General features: G+C 36.9%; 1 protein-coding gene across 1 annotated transcript; it reads left to right on the top strand.

The window, feature by feature from the left end:
- Positions 1-17,435: 17,435 nt before the first annotated feature.
- Positions 17,436-21,852, top strand: LOC107822103 (transmembrane emp24 domain-containing protein p24delta3). The gene is made up of 4 exons (XM_016648608.2): positions 17,436-17,761; positions 20,746-20,958; positions 21,329-21,405; positions 21,497-21,852. Exons 1-4 carry the CDS (start codon positions 17,540-17,542, stop codon positions 21,639-21,641), a joined length of 657 nt encoding a protein of 218 aa, XP_016504094.1. The 5' UTR covers positions 17,436-17,539; the 3' UTR covers positions 21,642-21,852.
- Positions 21,853-22,304: the final 452 nt, after the last annotated feature.

The following is a 22,304-nucleotide window of genomic DNA, read 5'->3' as shown; positions in this document are numbered from 1 at the left end:
AGTTTATTGTGATGCATCTCGTATTGGACTTAGTGTAGTATTGATGTAGGATAGCAAGGTCATTGCTTATGCTTCGCATCAGTTGAAGATTCATGAGAAGAACTATCATGTCCATGATTTGGAATTAGTAGCCATTGTTCACGCATTGAAGATTTGGAGGCATTATCTGTATGGCATGGGATGTAAGGTGTTCACGGATCACAAAAGTTTGCAATACTTGTTCAAGCAGAAGGAGTTGAATTTGAGGCAGAGGAGGTGGTTGGAGCTATTGAAAGACTATGATCTCACCATCTTATATTATCCGGGGAAGGCCAATGTGGTAGCCGATGCTTTGAGTAGGAAGTCAGCCAGTATGGGCAGTATTGCATATATTCTGGCCGGTGAGAGTCTGCTTGCTTTGTATGTTCAGGCTTTGGCCAATCAGTTTGTGAAATTGGATGTTTTTGAGCCCAGCCGTGTATTAGCTTGCACAGTCGCTTGTTCTTCTTTATGGGAGTGTATCCATGATCGGCAGTATGATGATCCTCATTTGTGTGTTCTCAAGGACACAACGCAGCACGGTGGTGCCAAGCAGGTTACATTAGGAGATGATGGAGTTTTGAGGCTTTAGGGTCGAGTTTGTGTGCCTAATGTGGATGGACTCTAAGAGTTGATTTTAGAGGAGGCCCATAGTTCCCAGTACTCTATTCATCCGGGTGCCACTAAGATATATCAAGATTTGCGGCAGCACTATTTGTGGTGGAGGATGAAGAAGGATATTGTTGCGTATGTGGCCTGTTGTTTGAATTGTCAGCAAGTAAAGTACGAGCATCAGAGACCTAGTAGTTTGTTTCAGAGGATTGAGCTTCCCAAGTGGAAGTGGGAGCGTATCACTATGGTCTTTGTTGTTGGACTCCCATGGACTCAGAGGAAGTTCGATACAGTGTGGGTTATTATTGATAGGCTGACTAAGTCATCACATTTCATTCATGTAGTCATCTCTTATTCTTCCGAGAGGTTAGTTGAGATCTATATCCGAGAGATTATTCGTCTTCATAGTGTGCCCGTGTCTATCATTTCTGATCGAGGTACGTAGTTTACCTCGCATTTCTAGAGAGCAGTTCAGTGTGAGTTGGGCACGCGGTTTGAGTTGAGCACAGCATTTCATCCTCAGATGGACGGGCAGTCCGAGCGGACTATTCAAATTTTGGAGGATATGCTCCGAGCTTGTGTCATTGACTTTGGAGGCTTGGGGGATTAGTTTTTGCCTTTAGAGGAGTTTGCCTACAACAACATCTACCAGTCGAGTATCCAGATAGCTCCTTATGAGGCTTTGTATGGTAGGCGGTGTCGGTCGCTGGTTGGATGGTTTGATCCGGGAGAGGCTCGGTTGTTGCGTACAGATCTAGTACATGATGCCTTGGATAAGGTCAGGATCATTCAGAATAGTCTTCGTACAACTCGGTATAGGCAAAAGAGTTATGTCGATCGTAAGGTTCGTGATGTGGCATTCATGGTTGGCGAGCGGGTGTTGCTTTGAGTGTTGCCTATGAAGGGCATGATGAGATTTGGAAAGAAGGGCAAGCTTAGCCCTAGGTTCATTGGCCCATTTGACATTCTTGATCGAGTGGGAGAGGTGTCTTACAGACTTGTGTTGCCGCCGAGTTTATCAGCCGTGCATTTAGTGTTTCATGTATCCATGCTTCGGTAGTATCACGGCGATCCATCCCACGTGTTAGACTTCAGCACTGTCCAGTTGGACAAGGACTTGTCATATGAGGAGGAGCCGGTAGCTATTCTAGACCGGCAGGTTCGTTAGTTGAGATCGAAGAGTTTCCCTTCTGTTCGTGTTCAGTGGAGAGGTCAGCCTGCTAAGGCATCGACCTAGGAGTCCTAGTCCGATATGCGGAGCCGTTATCCCCATCTTTTCTCCGACTTAGGTACTTCCTTCTTATGTCCATTCGAGGATGAACGGTTGTTTTAGAGGTGGAGGATGTGATGACCCAAAAGGCCATCACTTGATATGCGAATATATTATGTGTTCTTAGGCCTTAGAAGCCTCCTTTTTCCTCACCTCGATTTGTGTGCACGGTTCGGGCGTATATCCGGAACGCTTTTATGTGGAAATGTGACGAAAATGTTAATTTGGCCTTTAAAATTAAATTTAAGTTGACTTTGGTCAATATTTTAGGTAAACTGACCCAAACCTGTGATTTGACGATCCCGGAGGGTCCGTAGGAAAATATGGGACTTGGGCATATGCCTGGAATCGAATTCCGAGGTTCCAAGCCCGAGAAATGAATTTTTGAAAGAAATTATTTTACTGAAAATATAAGAGCTTTTGGAAATTTGATTATATTTGAAATTTATGGTATTGGGCCCGTATTGTGGTTCCAAAGCCCAGTACAGGTTCAATATGATATTTAAGATGCGTCTGTGAATTTTGGTAAGAAAAAACGAAAGTTATTTGATGTGATTCGGACTCGTAGTTCTAAAATTTGATACGTTGAAAGTTTTGAGATTTTTCTTAGATTTCTATGCTAAATTCGTTGTTTAAGATGTTATTTTGGCGATTTGATCGCACGAGTAAGTACGTAGGATGCTTTTGAGGTTGTGTTCATGTTTCATTTGGAGCCCCGAAGGTTCGGGTGAGTTTCGGATAGGCGTTGGAGTGTTTTTGGACTTTGAAAATCTGGTGTTTTTGTTGTTTGCTGGTGTCCAGGTTATTGTGCTATACGATCGCATATGTAGGTTCGCGATTGCATAGTGTAGTCTCAGGGGGGCCTATTTTGTGCTATGTGATCGCATAGCAACTTCCGCAATCGCATAGAGTTAATTCTGGGGGTCACCATTTGTTCTATGCGAATGCAAGGCTTCTCACGCTATCGCACTGAGTTAACTAGGCCTGGGGGAAGGGAAACCTATTTTCCTCTATGCGATCGCACTCCCTGCCCCATAATCTCAATGCCCATCCCCCTTTACACTATGCGTGTCATGACCCAAACTGATGGGTCGTAACGGGCACCCGGTACCTTACTCAACCGAGTACCAACGTAACGTATCATTGTTATTATATCATCATATACACGTGACATACGGGCCTAATAGGCCAACATGATCATTTATAAATTCAAAACATAGGCCGACAAGGCCGTACAATCTTTCGCGTACACGACATATGTCTACAAGCCTCTAAGAGTACATAATTGTCATAAAGGCCATGACAAAGTCCCGCCATACCAAACAATATACGTCTAAATCATACTAACCAAACGAGCAACTCCGAAGCAAATGGAGCGCACCAACATCTTTTGTTGAGCAGATAGCCTACTTGGAGGGCTCTCGACCTGTCTATCGGGACTTGCGGGCATGAAACGCAGCGTCCCCAAGCAAAAGGGTCTTCAGTGCGAATAATGTACCGAGTATGTAAGGCACATAAATAAATACATAAGAGACATGGAAGACATATAGAGTACATAACTCAACCTGTAAGTCTGAATAACTTTGTAAATCATAAATTACTTTTAACGTCATGCATATGCGTATGAATGTCATGTCGTGCATAGATACATGTTTCATAACATCATCAGCCTCTGAGGGCATCCCATCATATCATATCGGCCGCTGTAGGCAAAATCATCATCGTATACCAGCTGATCATATGGTGGTGCGTATATAATGCCATACCCTTTCCCATATCATATATACATATATATATATATACATACATATATATATGCGTATATAATATCGTTTGAATCATATTTACATATATACGCGTATATAACGCTGTTTGAATCATATTTCAAGCCACTGTGGGCAACATCATCATCACATACCAGCTGATCAGGTGGTGGTGCGTATATAACGCCATAACATTTTCCATATCCCATATACATATATATACATACGTATATACGCATATATAACTCCATCTGGTCATGGGTCAATGCACATGAATGCAATGCATGAAAAGTAAGTTAATAAAATCTTTCGGAGCTTCATAAGACCATTTTGCCTTTGAGTAATATCATAAAGTAAACTCTTTTCAACTTTCATATTTTTCTAAGACCCATGAACAGATGATAAAATATTATGATACACGGAAATTCAAGAACATAGATATCTCTAATAGTTCTATGAATAGAATCATTCATGAAATTTGTGCATTTGCACATTTCGTTCGTATCGTATGGATCATGCCAATAGAAAGAAGAGCTTAGTCTTAACATACATGTTTCAAAATTTACGAACTTGAATTAATCACTACCCAGTTATACTTCACGAGCTGGAGTTCTCTTCATTTTCTAGCACCATATGATTTTTTGAAAAGATGTATACCATGGAGCCCAGTATATACCTCTTAATTCCATTGAGCTATTTCTACATAAACTTAGCAGATCTTTCTTCTCCATAGATCTTGGACATATAATACCAACAAGATTTATAAAGCCATGAATACCATAAAATCAATGTTATCCGGAAATTTGATCTTGCCTAAGGCCATTCGTCCCAATTCAATGGACAACTGTGGCAAATAATAAATTACAAGAGGAAAGAAACTATTGGAACTTACACTTTCTTGGTTTCCAACGTTCTTAGGTAAAAAAAATATGAGTTGAATTGCCAAAATTTCACAATGATTTTATGGATCAGATTATTATAAGTCTTATTAAGACTTATCTTTAAGTTACTTTAGATATAGCCACCTATCACATTTTAATGAGTCATCCTTCCTAGTTAGTGGCCTTATGCCACATGTCCTTTGGGCATAATTAGTAAATTTTTGTACGTTTATTAGTTAACTGGGTAATATTCTGTTACCCGGTAATTAATCAATTACTCGCATAATTTAAAAATTACCACAAATTACTTAAAATTCTTATTTATTTTTAAAATACTTCATATATACTTTATATATTATACTACCATGGTTATATGGTACTTTACATGGTACTAGTTCATAATTATTGGGTATTATCGCTCGACCCGTAATTTATGCCAAATTGGCCATTTTCAACAAAACTCATTTTATTAATCTGTGTACCCCTTTATCCCTTATAACATGTACAATCCTTGTAATCTCTAAATAATCTTTTCCTTGGACTGATGTCAATTACCTTACAACAAATTCAACGCACAATACTACAGGGTGCAACACTATCGTAACTTAATACTATTGGACGTACTATCGACGTAATATTGTGGGGCGTAACATCAATCCCCCCTTTGGAACATTCGACCTCGAATGTTGACTGATGCTCTTATCATTTTTTTAACTTATAGCTCTTGTGAATTCCTTAATACTCTTCTTGCCATTAAACAGTTGCTCTGTGAATAAATCCAAAGTCTAGGTTATTTCCCCCTTTAATTTTCTTACTCATATCATGACTTGTGGTCGAAATCTTTCTAATCTCGCAACTGTTGTTACCTCTTGTCATGCAGCTTGTATGACCCTGGCTTTGTAAGTGCGCTTATGCGATTCATCGTTGTTTTTTTATTTTAGCTTTTAGTCAATATCTAGGCCTTACTTTGTAAACATGTACAAGGCTTAATAGGATGCCTCTCTGGGTATCTATAGGTGTATTGAAGTTCTTCACTTGATACTTTGTAGAACTTGCGAATATGGCCATATCTTATTTCATAGATCTGGTTATCCATTCATATGGCTTTACTGCATCTACATGGGTCATATTATACCATAATCTTTACTTCAATTTATCGTTATTGAGGTATGCTTACCAAACTTCAGTTACTTTTGTTGTTTATCCTTTAGGTATAAATCTTATTCCTTTAACGCTCCTTCATTACCGTTCGTCTTAAAAAGGATGGTGTAATCTCATGTCATACTTTGTAACTTGTATCTGTCCATTGTTGATTCACCTCAATATTGATCTACAATCCTCCACTTGAAGACTTGAAACTTCTTACGTAATACATTGCCGCTAGGGCTTACGTTGCATTGAGGAATATTTGAAGTGATTTCAATAATTGTATTTCATATTGTCTCAATGTGATTCACCTTATAGGGGTATCCTAATCTCGTGCTGTCAGTGAAATCTTTTCTCCTTCTTTTCTTTTTTTCTTCAAAATCATTATTCAAACGAAGGTCCACATGTCATTCTTTATCTACCACAGTTACACCCTCATTTTATTACCATGTCAGTGTTTCATTCTTTCTAAATTCTATTAATCTTAGACTACTTTGAGTTCATTCAGGCTATACTGAACTTTCAATAACTTAGAGAAACCACTATCTCTCTTGTTTTCATGGACTTAGTCCCGAGGACTTATCCATTCTCGTCACCTTTTCACTTGCCTTTCCTTATCCTTACCCATGTTTTTTTTAAACTTTGTCGCTCTACCATACTTTAGCTTGCGACCTAACCATATCCATTTATATTACTTGTAACCTTCTTTCAACTTGTTTGTACCATAGATTTCCGTATGTCACTCTGGAATATCAAGCGAGACATCACATCGTCTCTAACTCTTCTTTACTGTCTTATTTAGCCTCCTCGATACCTAGAAACCATAGGTAATGAGATATGCCACTAACGATGTCGCTATCATTCCTAGATATCAAATCCCCACGCTTCTAGCCTTGTATCCGAAGTATGGACTATTCACAACTTTCTGCATTTAAGTATCCCGTACGTTGTTCTCCTTTACCTTACTTACTTAAAATTCACATCATATCTTCTATCCCCTTCATAACCTCCCTCCCACATAGGTATGATTTATACCACAACTTGAACCTCTACTATAATACTACAATCTGGTGGGAGCTTCATACTCACTTCTTTTTGAGGCTGTTACTTTTTTAACTGGCTTTATCATAGAGCCGTTATAGACTATGGTTGTTGTACTATCTCTCTCATACCTCTGATTTTAAGGAAGATCCTGCAATGTTCTCGATCACGATGCTTCTATTTTTCTAGGTTTAATAATCAAACTCCTGATTTACTTAGGTGATATAACTCTTTAGTTTCCTCCTTCTTTTGATCGGGCTTTGCGTCGGCTTAAGATATATTCCGATCTGTGGTTCCTGGTATTAGTCACTCTATTTAGCCTCTCATTGGCATTGAGGAATATACATGATGTAGTCCTTTAATAATTTAATCATTCATTTATTACCTGGGCTCAATTCTTTCTTTTAACGTATACCAGAATCTTCTACGACTGTATATGCTGCATGTATAAAACTCTGAACCCTTAAGTGCATTCATAACGTAACCAACTCTGGATCATTGATCGAATAATTTCTTTCGTTCCATCTTAGCTTTCTTTCAACCTAAGCCATTACTTTTTACGGTTTTTCTGCCCCCTTGTTGCGTCCATACTTAGCTCACCTTATTGCCCACACATACTAGAGTTTTCATGCAACTCATATGATCTCGAATATTACTTTTAACTTTTCTTCCTATTCATTAGTCACGGTAGGTGCCACTTTCCTTTGGAGTACTTATATTGTTTTTATGAGACTGTTGTTACACGACCATTTCCTCTTTAGGTCGTTGTGCTTAAGTTGAAGCCTTATTCCTTATTTCCTCATCTAGTCTTTTGTTGTAGTACTCAGGGAGGACCCTTGACCCTCGTAAAGTTGTGAACTTATTACGGGCCTTTTTGATGTCCTTACTTGCCTATAATCATCTGTAGTTTCTTACTTTCCATGCCCTTGTGCATGTATGGTTGCTCCTGAACTGATATTTTAATTGCCTTCCTAGTGGCACTTTCTTTTATTCCCGTAACACTCATAAGGTACCTTTAACTACCCCGACTCTTGTTTGAATATACCTCAAGTATGATAATGATATTCTTCGAGGCTGAATTCTCCGTGTTGGCTTCTACTATGTTTATCTCACACGATTTGACGACTCGTTTATAACCTCCTATTTAGACATAATTGGGATCTCCCTGACCATTCACTAACTACTCATTGGCCCATTCTAATATCAATATTCCTTGTAATCTTTCTTGGGTTATTTCCTTTGTCTTAACTTACGTCTCGCACTGGCTCCTTATTTATTAATACCAGCTCCGGTAGGAACCTTTACTTTCTCTCCTTGACGTCGTGCGTGTACAATATTCTTGAATAGTAGTTATCTGTAAGATTTGGATAAGTTCCATCTCATTCCTCTTTCATTTATCGCATTCTTCCTTTACTATTCCATAGTCACTAGAAACACTTAATTCTAACTTAATGTCACATCACTCCATATTCCCCCCTTAAAGGGAGTACTAAGAGGTGGAGCTATAATGACCTGCCTATAGATGTTTCACCTTTTCATATTTGGCATCCTTTCATATCATCGATGACTTTTACTTGCCTTGCGGTAATCCTCATGTACCAAGGATAGCAAAATCCCTTACTCACGAAGGTGAAATTTAGTATAACTGGCACATACAGTCCTTTAAGCTAAACTTTGCTCACATTGCTTGATTTAGGGAAGCGTCTTCCTGAATGATCATTCTCTGAATTTCTCATAAATCTTCTTTTGTCGTCCATTCTATTATCAGCAGAACAAAATCTGAAGTACTTATAATGGCGACTATCACCAATCACTCAGTCCCTAATTCATGTTTAGTTTATCTTGTTCATCAAACCATACTGGTTTTATTACTTTGGGTTCTAACTTTTCCTCTTGGTAATCACGCTAGAGTTGCGAATTTATTTCTTGAAATGAGGACATGATTATATGACCTATACTCTTTTGTTGTCTTAAGGCATGTCACTTCTCGTTTCTTCCTTCACTTGACTATAGATTTTGTAATATTGTCATCTTTTGATATACCGTTGTCATCCATGTATCATATATTACTCATAATACTTTATTAACTCTTTTCTTATTTCTCGATAACATTTATGCCGATCAATTTATTCTGAAAACTTGAACAAGATATTCTTTTACTCTTAGCTTCCCTTTGCTCTATCCAATGGCTCTTCACGTTGCTTAACGTTCTCACTTTATTAGGGGCGCAAGCCATACTAAGGTAATATTTATCACTTCAGGGCTTATGGTGCATGTCTTTGTAGTACTCATATCTGGCTGCACTATTTCATAGTGCACCATCTGGTGTCTCATAAAGAGATCTATTAGCATATTTGCAATATCCTTCAGAAATATCAACTGACGCAAACAATTCATCCATCATATCTTCTTATACTACTTCTGTTAATCCCCATAGGGCATATCTGGAATGGGTGCGACCAATTGTATATACCTCTGTTACTATTGAATATAACTCAAAAAGCTTATGTTCCTCTGCCTCAATTATAAACGTCGTTAGCCTTCATTAATTGGGTGCATCGTACTCTTCTTCCGCTTGCTTCTTTTGCTTGTTGAAACTTGTATTTATCTTCTTAATCTCTCATTGTCTTTTACCATAAAGATGGATAGACATTCTTGCCTTAAGGCTTCTTATCAGGAAGCTTGCTGTTACAACCCATATTCACGTATGTTAGCTCATGCCATAAGTTAGTCAATGTATACCCATGAAGAGATTATCTTTAAGATGATAAGAAGTTAATCCTATTGATCTTAAATGATACAAAGGTGTATAAGGGTGGTTAACAGGTATTAGAAGTTAAACGAATCAAGGATGTTGTCGGTCGTATTTTCGAATAAACCTAGAGGTTCTTAATACACTCAAGAGGTAGTGTTTTAAGGTATTTGAATCATATAATATCCGTATTATAAGTCTTGAAGTCAAACGAGTTATGAGACAAAAGTTGATAAAAATTGTCACAACTTAGGTTCATAATTTTACTTAAGCATTAGGTCAAATGTTACTAAGCTTTTCTCTCAATTTACTTAGATTTATGGGGTAATCTACCCACCAAATTGAAGATCTATGAGTCTAGTTTCAACTCAGTAAACCGTTCATCGATAAGATCTCGGAGTAGAGAGATATTAGCGTTTTTGTGAGACTGCGCCAAGCACCTCTCTCTGGGGCCCACTTAGGTGGTTTAAGACATTTGGGTATATATATGATGCCTCCAACCCGTTTTAAGTCATTGTTTTCACGATATTCAAACCTTAGAATCATAGGAACACCCTCTCAAGGTTCTCTCAAGATTCAAGATCCAAACAAAGGGCAAACAACACAAATCAAGTGTCAGGAATCCCGTGGCGCTAGTAAGTTTCTTTTTCTTCTTGTTGTTTCTCATTTTTGTGTTGTTCTAGCTCGTGTGGGAGGTTTTTTTAAAAGGTTTATGTTCTATAAATACTCCCTCAAGTTCTTAATATCAACCCTAGGAGATTTCAAGCCTTCTAAAGTGATTTTAGTGCTGAAAAACACTAATTGATTGCTAGTTTCGCTTTCTTGTTGTTGTGGCAGCATTAGAGGGATATTTCATGGAAAGTTAAGGTAAAATTGGAGTTGTTCTTTATGTATAAAGGTAAGTAACATCTTACTCTACAATTATTTAAGATTATCCATGTTGCGACTAAGTCTTTGAAGCTAGAACTTGTGGAATATATATCGAAAGGCTTGGTAGTAATGTTATCAGTTGGTGGACTATTTTGAGAGGTTAAATATGATTAACATTGATGTTTTTTGGGATATCTGGTGATTGTTTTCACTTGTGGAAGTCATATAAATAGGGGAGGTGTTGTCCATTTCATCATAAAATAGGTTGTGGTCGGTACATAATAGTTACGACGCTTAAACGTTAACGATAGTGTCATTTCTACTGTTGTAGACAAAGGAGTCTTGACATTTGCATAGCTTGAGGTTGAGCAGTATATACAAGGTATGTGAGGCTATCCCTTTCCTTCTTTTGCATGAGTCCGATTATACATAATGTAATGAACGAGCTTCCAAATATACTCTACTCTTAGAAGCTAGCAGTACTTACATTATTTACCCTCTTGTGGAACGATTAATGTTGATGTTGCTTCTCTTATTCTTATATTATCAATGTTGTTGGTACTTCCTAATTCTTATAAGGTTCGTAGTGAAGAGTTAGTCCTAATAATGTGTATAGAGAATACCAACCTTACGTCACTCCGAAAGGTTTAGAACGTGATTCCATGAGTCGAGCATACAGTATTATATATGTATTTATTTTACTCTACCGAGCCACGCTATAGTCGGCCGGGTACGACACCTATTGTGCAACCACTGATCAGTTGGATTTTACCGAGCTCCACGTAGCTGGGTACGATTCTACCGAGCCATATGATGGCCGGGTACGTTTTTACCGAGCCTATTATGGCCGGGTATGATATGATGATGATGATGCCCATAGAGGCATATGTTTTAAAAATTTATGCATATATACATATGTATCATGCATTGCATGTCAGTAGCCTTCAGAGGTACCCAGACGTTACAAGTTGTATATTCTCTATTTCTGCTTACATTACTGTTCGTACTTATGGTTCCATGCCTTACTTACTAAGCACTTTATTCGTACTAACATCCTTTTATTTATGGATGCTACATGTCGTGTTGCAGGTCCTGATAGACAGCCAGGCGCAGCTCCCCCACCACAGTAGGCGGTCCAATTCAGTAATGATTGGCGAGATCCCTTCTTTGGACTTGCCGTGGTCTTGGTATGCATTTTTGTTATAGACATTATGGGTATGTCGGGGCCCTATTCCGGCAATGTTGCAGCACTTATGTTCCTTTAGAGGCTCATAGACAGGTGTCGACTCATGTATAGTTTGGTATGCTTTGTCGGTTGATTTTTGTTGTGTAGTCTTTCATGGTAGCGTGGTAGCTCGTACCTTATATATAGTTTCTTGATTGTCTGGTCATCCATGTTATGTATGTTCATGTCATCATCTTTTGTTGTTAGTTGTCCATGATCTATGTCTACCAATTATATTGATCTCGTCTGCCCTAAGAGATATTAAAGAAGGTTATATAAAATGTACGTTGGTGCTCGGCAAGTATAGTCGGGTGCTAGTCATGGCCCTCCAGTTTGGATCGTGACACTTGCACCTTTCAGTACACCCATGATCTGTTAAAGACCTCACATTTACTTATCGTAGGTATTATATAAAAATCCAATTCCTCTGACTCAGCTCTTCCACAACTATCTCTCTCTCCAGTCCTTCTTTCCGGATGTAGGTATCGTCTTATTACGAATAATAAAAAAAGAATTTCGGAATTTGAATTCTTAAAAGTGAGCTCATCCACACGATTTAGAGTAAGAAGAAAGAGTGACAATCCTAAATGCCCTGTAGCCTCCTGCTTATAAGTGTGGTGCACGACATACCCATAAACAAGACTCTACTAGACACGGCTTGTAGACATCCCTAGGAAAGAACTGCTCTGATACCACTTTTCTCACGATCCAAACCGATGGGCAGTGACGGGCACCTGGTACCTTACTCAACCGAGTACCAACGTAACGTATCTTTCTTATTATATCATCATATACACGTGACATACGGGCCTAATAGGCCAACATGATCATTTATAAATTCAAAACATAGGACGACAAGGCCGTACAATATTTCACGTACACGACATATGTCCACAAGCCTCTAAGAGTATATAATTGTCATAAAGGTCATGACAGAGTCCTGCCATACCAAACAATACACGTCTAAATCATACTAACCAAACGAGCAACTCCGAAGCAAATGGAGCGCACCAACATCTTCTATTGAGCTGATAGCCTACTTGGAGGGCTCTCGACCTGTCTATCGGGACCTGCGGGCATGAAACACAGCATCCCCAGGCAAAAGCGACGTTAGTACGAATAATGTAATGAGTATGTAAGGCATATAAATAAATACATAAGAGACATGGAAGACATATAGAGTACATGACTCAACCTGTAAGTCTGAATAACTTTGTAAATCATAAATTACTTTTAGCGTCATGCATATGCGTATGAATGTCATGTCGTGCATAGGTACATGTTTCATAACATCATCAGCCTCTGAGGGCATCCCATCATATCATATCGGCCACTTTGGGCAAAATCATCATCGTATACCAGCTGATCAGGTGGTGGTGCGTATATAACGCCATAACCTTTCCCATATCCCATATACATATATACATACATATATACGCGTATATAACGCCTTTGAATCATATTTACATATATATGCGTATATAACGCTGTTTGAATTATAATTCGGCCACTATGGGCAACATCATCATCATATACCAGCTGATCAGGTGATGGTGAGTATATAACGCTGTAACCTTTCCCATATCTCATACACATATATACATATGTATATACGTGTATATAACGCCATCTGTTCATGGGTCAATGCACATGAATGCAATGCATGAAAAGTACATTAATAAAATCTTTCGGAGCTTCATAAGACCATTTTGCCTTTGAGTAATATCATAAAGTAAACTCTTTTCAACTTTCATATTTTTCTGAGACCCATGAATAGATGATAAAATATTACGACACACAAAAAATCAAAAACATAGATATCTCTAATACTTCTATGAATAGAATCATTCATGGAATTTGTGCATTTGCACGTTTCGTTCGTATCGTATGGATCATGCCAAAAGAAAAAAGAGCTTAGTCTTGACATACCTGTTTCAAAATTTACGAACTTGAATTAATCAATACCCAGTTACACTTCACGAGCTGGGGTTCTCTTCATTTTCTAGCACCATATGATTTTTTGAAAAGATGTATACCATGGAGCCCAGTATATACCTCTTAATTCCATTGAGCTATTTCTACATAAACTTAGCAGATATTTCTTCTCCATAGATCTTCGCCATCTAATACCAACAAGATTTATAAAGCCCTGAATACCTTAAAATCAATGTTATCCGGAAATTTGATCTTGCCTAAGGCCATTCATCCCAATTCTAAGGACAATTGTGGCAAATAATAAAGTACAAGAGGAAAGAAACTATTGGAACTTACACTTTCTTGGTTTCCAACGTTCTTAGGCAAAAAAATATGAGTTGAATTGCCAAAAATTCACAATGATTTTATGGATCATATTCTTATAAGTCTTATTAAGACTTATCTTTAAGTTACTTTAGATATAGCCACCGATCACATTTTAATGAGTCATCCTTCCTAGTTAGTGGCCTTGTGCCACATGTCTTATGGGCATAATTAGACAATTTTTGTACGCTTATTAGTTAACTGGGTAATGTTCTGTTACCCGATAATTAATCAATTACTCGCATAATTTAAAAATTACCATAAATTACTTAAAATTCTTATTTATTTTTAAAATAATTCATATATACTTTATATATTATACTATCGTGGTTATATGATACCTTACATGGTACTAGTTCATAATTATCGGATATTACCGCTCGACCAGTAATTTATTCCAAATTGGCCATTTTCAATGAAACTCATTTTATTAATCTGTGTCCCCATTTATCCTTCATAACACGCACAATCCTTATAATCACTATATAATCTTTTCTTTGGACCGATGTCAATTATATTACAACAAATTCAACGCACAATACTATAGGGTGCAACACTGTCGTAACTTAATACTGTTGGACGTACTATCGACGTAATATTGTGGGGCGTAACATCATTCCCCTCATTGGAACATTCGTCCTCGAATGTTGACTGATGCTCTTGCTATTTTCGTAACTTATAGCTCTTGTGAATTCCTTAATACTCTTCTTTCCATTTAAGCAGTTGCTCTATGAATAAATCCAAAGTCTAGGGTATTTCCCCCTTTAGTTTTCTTGCTCATATCATGACTTGTGGTCGAAATCTTTCTAATCTCGCAACTGTTGTTACCTCTTGTCATGCAGCTTGTATGACCTTGGCTTTGTAACTGCGCTTATGCGATTCATCGTTCTTTTTTTCTTTTAGCTTTTAGTCAATATCTAGGCCTTCCTTTGTAAACAAATACAAGGCTTAATAGGATGCATCTCTGGACATCTATAGGTGTACTGAAGTTGTTCGCTTGATACTTTGTAAAACTTGCGAATATGGTCATATCTTATTTCATAGCTCTGGTTATCCATTCATATGACTTTACTGCATCTACATGGGTCATACTATACCATAATTTTTACTTCAATTTATCGTTATTGAGGTATGCTTACCAAACTCCAGTTACTTTTGTTTCTTATCCTTTAGGTATAAATCTCAGTCCTTTGATGCTCCTTCATTACCGTTCATCTTAAGAAGGATGGTGTAATCTCATGTCATACTTTGTAACTTGTATCTGTCCATTGTTGATTCACCTCAATGTTGATCTACAATCCTCCACTTGAAGACTACACATTGCCGCTAGGGCTTACATTGCATTGAGGAATATTTGAAATGATTTCAATAATTGTATTTCATATTGTCTCAATGTGATTCACCTTATGGGGGTATCCTAATCTCGAGCCGTCAGTGAAATCTTTTCTTGTTCTCTTCTTTTTTTTCTTCAAAATCATTATTCAAACGAGGTCCAAATGTCATTCTTTATCTACCACAGTTACACCCTCATTTTATTACCAGGTCAGTATTTCATTCTTTCTAAATGCTATTAATCTTAGACTCCTTTGAGTTCATTCAGGCTATACTGAACTTTCAATAACTTAGAGAAACCACAATCTCTCTTGTTTTCATGGACTTAATCCCGAGGACTTTCAATGGCCAGGACTGCATTCGCGAAGGGTGAAGGTATTGCTCCCCACTGCCTCGCGTTCGCGTAGAAGGAAATTCCTTCAGCAAACATTAATGCATCGCGTTTGCATGGGTTCTCTCGTGAACACGAAGAAGAACACATCAGTACACCAGATCAATTGTTTCTGCAATTTTTCTTAAGTCCAAAACTTTCCGAAACACACCCGAGCCCTCGGGGCTCCTAACCAAACATACGTACTAACTCAATAACATCATACGAATTTATCTGTGTGATCAAATCGCCAAAGTAACCTCAATAACAACGAATTAAACCTTAAAATCAAAGAATTTTTCTCAAACTTCTTAAAACATCAACTTTGGCAATTTAGGTCCGAATCACGTCAAATGACATCCGTTTTTCACCAAATTCCACAGAAACGTCTTAAACCATATATAAGACTTGTACCAAGCGCCGGAACCAAAATACGGGCCCGATACCATCATGTTCTAATCAAATTTCATTTCAAATTTTTTAAATAGATTCAGAAAATAATTTTCTTTAAAAATTCATTTCTCGGGATTGGGACCTCGGAATCCGATTCCGGGCATATGCCCAAGTCCCATATTTTCCTACGGACCCTCCGGGACCGTCAAATCACGGGCCTGGTTCCATTTACTAAAAACGTTGACCGAAGTCAAATTAACTCATTTTATAACCAAATTTTATCATTTTTTATAGATTTTCATATTTAAGCTTTCCGGCTACACGCCCGGATTGTACACGCAAATCGAGGTGACGCTAAATGAGGTTTTTAAGGCCTCAAAAATACATAATTCAATTTAAAAGCAAGTGATGACCACACATTGATAATAATATTCTAAAGTATTTTGCTTTTTATTTGAATATACATTGATGTAACTCTTGAATTGGAGATAATTTATGGCACATGAGCATCTAATAAAAGTAACCAATCAAAGAAAAAAATTGTTAAACTTCGATATATGAGAGACTTGGACGAACTTGTTCTAGAAAACCTTATCTAACATCCATCGATTTTCTTTCAGAAATTTGTAAAGGAATCAATTACTCATACTAAATTAGAAATAATTAAATTAAAAAAGAGCACAATCTCATCTTATCATTAGAACCACTTTATTAGCATGTAAAAGAAAAATATTCATATAAAGTTGCCCCTATAACTTTGTATATTTTTTAAATTAGATTTTATATTTTAAAAAATTATCATTTAATTATTTTATTATTATTTAATATTTTAAAAATTAACTCAATTTATGTGAATTATGTAGTAACTCCTAATATTTAGGAACACAAAATATATCATAAAAGATAGTAACTTAATTTAGTTTTAGCTTTATAATAACTAATATAAATTAATACTTTAAAGGGAAGTAAGAATTTTTCACTTTGTTTAAAATATTATAAATATTTTAAGAGCATATTACTAATTTTTTTTGTTTTAGTACGCGCCTTTTTTTTTAGTACATGCCTTATTATAAAGAATTGTAATTAGGAAATACAATTCTTTTAGAAAGAAAATTATGAACGTACTCTAATTTAAGTAGGATCAATATTGTGGGGTCGGGCATATGTAGAGTTTAAATCGGAGAAGAATTCCATTATTAGGTAATTTATTATTAGATCCTTAAATTATACAAATATTTAAGAGTATAAATGTCGATTAATATTTCAGGAATATTTTAGTGGTTCAACATTGAGTATAAATTATTCGTGTTTTTATAATAATATAGATATAGATAGATTGATAGATAGAAATATCGAAAACGACAGCACTTTTTGACAAAACAGCATAGCCCTAAAAAAAAAATCGTTTTTCTACTCCCAAATCAAAATAAAGACCAATGGGCCAAATATATATGGTATATATTTGATACCGAATCACGACAATCTGGTTTGCTAATTCATAGAAAATTTACCAACATATTGACACATACATAAGCCGAAGTCAAAATTCTGAAAGAGAAGTAAAGCGAATGATGTGTGACAGAGCTAACATGCGCAGGTGGGTGTTACTATCACTGCCGTTGATGATACTCGTCTGTTTATTGCGGAAGGGAGAAGCAATATGGTTGACTGTGCCGGCTAGCGGAACAAAGTGTGTTTCCGAAGAACTTCACAATAACGTCGTCGTTTTGGCTGATTACTTTGCTATTTCCGATGATCATTCGAATCCCATCCCCACTATTTCCGTCAAGGTAATGAGGACAATCGGTTTGCGCGCTCTTCAATTAATTAATTCATTCATATGAGTGACAGCCCCCTAGTACAATAGCTGGTCAACTTGCCCCACGACTAGGGGAATTGTGTCAAACCTTATTTATTAGGCATAATTTCGTTCTTCTTTGTCTGTGAATCTGTGATTTTATTTGCTTAAAGGGTAATTTTGCGTGATACCCGTTAGGTCTTATGATTATAACTTCTTTTTAGGATTAGAGAGAGGTAAAGTTTAAGCAGATTGATTTTCGTGAACCTTTTAGATCAGCTGGGAAATGGTCCCATCGGATTTCTGGAAAAGATTGGTTTTGGGGTTATATATGGCCATGCGATTGGTTTTTACTTATTAGAAAAATAGAGCATAGACCCAACAAGTGTTTGCACACAAAAAAAATGATTTGGATAATGTTTAGGTCTTTGCCAAGTTGTCAAGAAGATTGTTTTGCTGATTTAGCAATCTTACTTTTTATTCCAGAGCATTCATTAAATTAGAATCAGTTACTCCTAACTAAGTTAATGTGAGAGAATAATGGAAACATAGGCATCTGTTGTGTGAAGGGGAGCCCTGGAGTAACGATAAAGATGTCTCCGTGTGACCCATAGGTCACAGGTTCGAGCCGTGAAAGCAGCCACTAATGCTTGCATTAAGGTAGGCTGTCTACATCACACCCGGGTGCAGCCCTTCTCCGAATCTTGCGTGAATGTAGGATGCCTTGTGCATTGGGCTGCCCTTTTTAGGCATATATTGTGCTATATGTGATAGATCTTTATAAGGTATACTTTAATACATTCAAGTTTTTGTTGGTTGAAGAATAATCTAAAGGTACTATAATGAAACTATCATTTCTGAAACAGTGAAGAATGATCTTTTGGGTGAAGGACCTTTAATATGACCAATTATTATTTTTTACTAGATTAAGCTGTAAAGAACCCAAAGCACATACTCTATTCAGTCTGTGGATAAGGAAAAGGAAGTCCCTTGTGTCGAAACTTTGTGAAGAATATCTAAATTCTACATAGTGGTTTTCAAAGTGAAGACTTGTTATTGTGATAACATCTTAGGCTCTAGATTCTACATCAAACTTTAAGGTTTTTAGATTGGCGACTTGTCAATTGTCATCATGGGTTCCAAGGGCGGAGCTACAGGGCAGACAAGGCTGTCGCTCCCTGAATTTTCACTTTTAAAGTATTGTTTCTTTTAATTTTTGTGAAAATTGAGTTTAAGGACACATCTTTGCCCCCATCCCCCAGATTTTTGCAACATTTCTTAAGCAGGCTCCTCCATGACACAAAACAAGTCTGCCACTATGGACTCCTTGCTTGACCTAGCTCTTGAGTTTGCTTTGTGGTTAGAAAAGCGAGACAAGTGACATCTAATTACTTTGTTGAGGGTGAATTGCATAAACTCCTCTCAACTTTGACCATGTAATTTTTCTTACGGTTTCAATTTGAATCTTGTTACAGTTAATTCATACATATTTGTCGGCTATGAAGTAGACAATTAGAAAAGTTATACTAAAATGTCCCACTTCTCTATAATGTATGAAAAGCTCTTTACCAAGGATCCGTTACATTAACCCACTTTTGGGTGAAAATTCACAGCAATTAAAATTGACCGTGCTTATTTGGCTGTTATATATTACAAAATTCTAGTCCAAGAAGAGAAAAAAAGATGCTGTCTAAGTTCAGGAGTCTTTAGTGTAATTCATGTTTATTTGAGAGGTGGGTGCCAAGTTGCTAAAGGCTATTGATAGGAATGTGATTAGTTAGTCTATCTGAGGTGGTGAATTTACTTTTTTGATGCTTATACATTCTTGATTTTCTTTTAAAAAATAAAAAATGATAAGTTCATCTTTAACGATAGTATGATACTAATACAGAGTAAAATCCTTATTCTAGCCCATCGAATAAGAAACCTGCTTATAGAGTGCTGAAGTAAATTGTCAAAGTTATCGTATCACAAAAAAAAAAAAAAAAGGTAAATTGTCAAAGTTAATTTCCAAAGCCATACCATAGGCAGATTAAGTTTTCAGGCTTTCAGCTTTCTTTAGAAGACAAAAGACAATCCACACAGCATATATCTTGTTGTCCTGCCAGTTTGTGTCATGGTTATGCAGGTTTTAAATGGTTTTGAATGTATTAAGAGGAGGTAGGAAGAAGTTGTATTTGCATGAAGAAAGTGGGTGGGGGGGGGGGAATGGATGTGCTAGTTAGCATATTGGAGAGATTCCTTGTCAAGCTTGCAATTTTTTTTTTTGAGAAGGTAACATATTTGTATATTAATATATAGACTACACAAAAACTATGAAGTCACCCATCATTACCAAGAGGAATGCATAGAATACTCCTAATCCTTTGTCTTCTTACAAGGATTATAAAACATCAAAAATGGATTCGTAAGCCTGCAATTATTTCAATAGTCACACTTTATCCACACACACACAAAAAAAAAAAAAACAATAGTCACACCTTAAACTACCTGGGCTCTCCCATAATAAGTAAATTGATGGTTGTATTTGAATAGCTTTCGTCACACCTTTTTGTCATTTGACTCCATAGAGAAGCTTAAAGGCTCTATGATTATCGTATTCTTAGTTTGGTGGTTTTTGTTTTTCTCTTGCCTCGCCTTCTTGTTCTATTGTACTGCTACATGTCTAGACAGGTCTAATGATACAATGCATCAACTCATTAGTTGGTTAGTGTATTTTGTTTGTATATTCCTGATTGTACACTAAGTATTGATGATATGAAAGCACATGGGCTTGTGCCCTGAAGGCTCAGACACACACAAATGAACTCATATTGGGAAGTATTTAAATTTGAGGTTTTTCTCGAGATTCAGGGTGTCTTTACTTTGTTGGGCTAGAACATGTGTGAAATTGCACTTGAAATGTTTTCTACTGATGTCATATTTCTTCATTTGTGTTAATATAGTGAATCTTATGGCATGTTATTACTTGTGCAGGTCACCTCACCATTTGGGAACAACCTTCATCACAAGGAGAACATGACACACGGTCAGTTTGCCTTCACAACAACTGAGGCTGGTAACTATCTAGCATGTTTTTGGGTTGATGGTCATAATCCAGGAGGTGGGAGCTTAACTGTTAACCTTGACTGGAAAACCGGAATTGCTGCCAAGGATTGGGAATCAGTTGCCAGAAAGGAGAAGATAGAGGTGGGACCTGATTTTCTTGCCCTTTCAGCTTCTGGTCTTTGCTTGTAACATAATTGTCTGAAACTAAAGTGCACTCATTTGAAGAAAGTACGAACCCTTGAGGGAGAAAGGGGGACTAAACTCTACGAATTTGAAGCATGTTTTACAAATGAGTTAAAATGGCTATAGGTTAATAGAAATAGAAATTTCTGACCAAAGCTTGTGTTTTAACTTGTTTAAGCTTGGGTTGTGTAGGTGTTATCTCGGCCTGTGCAATTGATACTTCCCTAAAGGATTATACATTGGCTATTCTTTTCTTTTCCTGATAAGTAGACAAATAGATCTTTTCTGGAAACTCTAGAAATTTTACGCAAATTTCTGCCTCTAGTAGGGTATTGAACTTGAGTTGAGAAAGCTTGAGGGAGCTGTGGAGGCCATTCATGAAAATTTGATCTACTTAAAGAGCAGGTAACTTTTTAATATGCTTATGGATGCAGTGCTTGTGGTTTACTTGCTCTTGTCGTTTCACCTTTCTACCTTCTTCCTTGTGTCCTTTCAGAGAAGCAGAGATGCGGTCGGTTAGTGAAACAACTAATACACGGGTGGCTAGCTTTAGTATCGCATCCTTAGGAGTCTGCATCTTGGCTTCGGTTTTACAAGTTTTGTATCTGAAGCGATATTTCCGAAAGAAGAAGCTAATTTAGGCTTCCTTCAGTTGAAACCACATTCTAGATGGCACATTAAATCTTAGGAGTAGCATCATTTGGCACTTTTTATGAAACAGAGAATTTTTTATGTGATATTAGTGGATCTAGCTTTTACTGTATCAGATAATGAAGGCAAAGGTGTTGTGCCTTAGCTTTGAGTGTACACTTGAATTACTTTCTACTACTTACCTGCCCTTTCATTTTGTTATTCTCTTCTTCACTTATCATTTCAGTGGACATTTATGTTGTACACTCTCTGAAGCGTGTGTTTATTCAAGTAGCAGAAAACACTGTATTTCTTCCTCAAGTGATAGCTCAGAGTTGAACCTTTCTTGATATTCCTTTCTCTTACAAGTAGTTGTCCCAATGATTCCTTTAAATTATCCGTGTATGGTTGGTATTGCTCCTATAGACATACTGAAGCTGTTAGTTATCTCCTGTTTCTGATTGCACACTTGCATCAATGGAGCTTGTTTCTCTCTCGCTCTTGTCCATCTATATTATGCCTCAGGACTTAAAAAGATTATAGAGAATAAGAACCTGTCTTAACTCTTAATCCTACTCTCGTCTACAGCTGCTAAACTTGAATTGTTTAATAGGTTAATCTTGTTTATTAAATGAGAGTGGATTCAATAAGTAGTTTCACTAATTATATACTTG

This window comes from Nicotiana tabacum, chromosome 7, assembly GCF_000715075.1.
Source record: "Nicotiana tabacum cultivar K326 chromosome 7, ASM71507v2, whole genome shotgun sequence".
Lineage (NCBI taxonomy): Eukaryota > Viridiplantae > Streptophyta > Magnoliopsida > Solanales > Solanaceae > Nicotiana > Nicotiana tabacum.
Note: the sequence above shows the minus strand (reverse complement) of the source record. Positions and strands in the feature narration are given on the sequence as shown.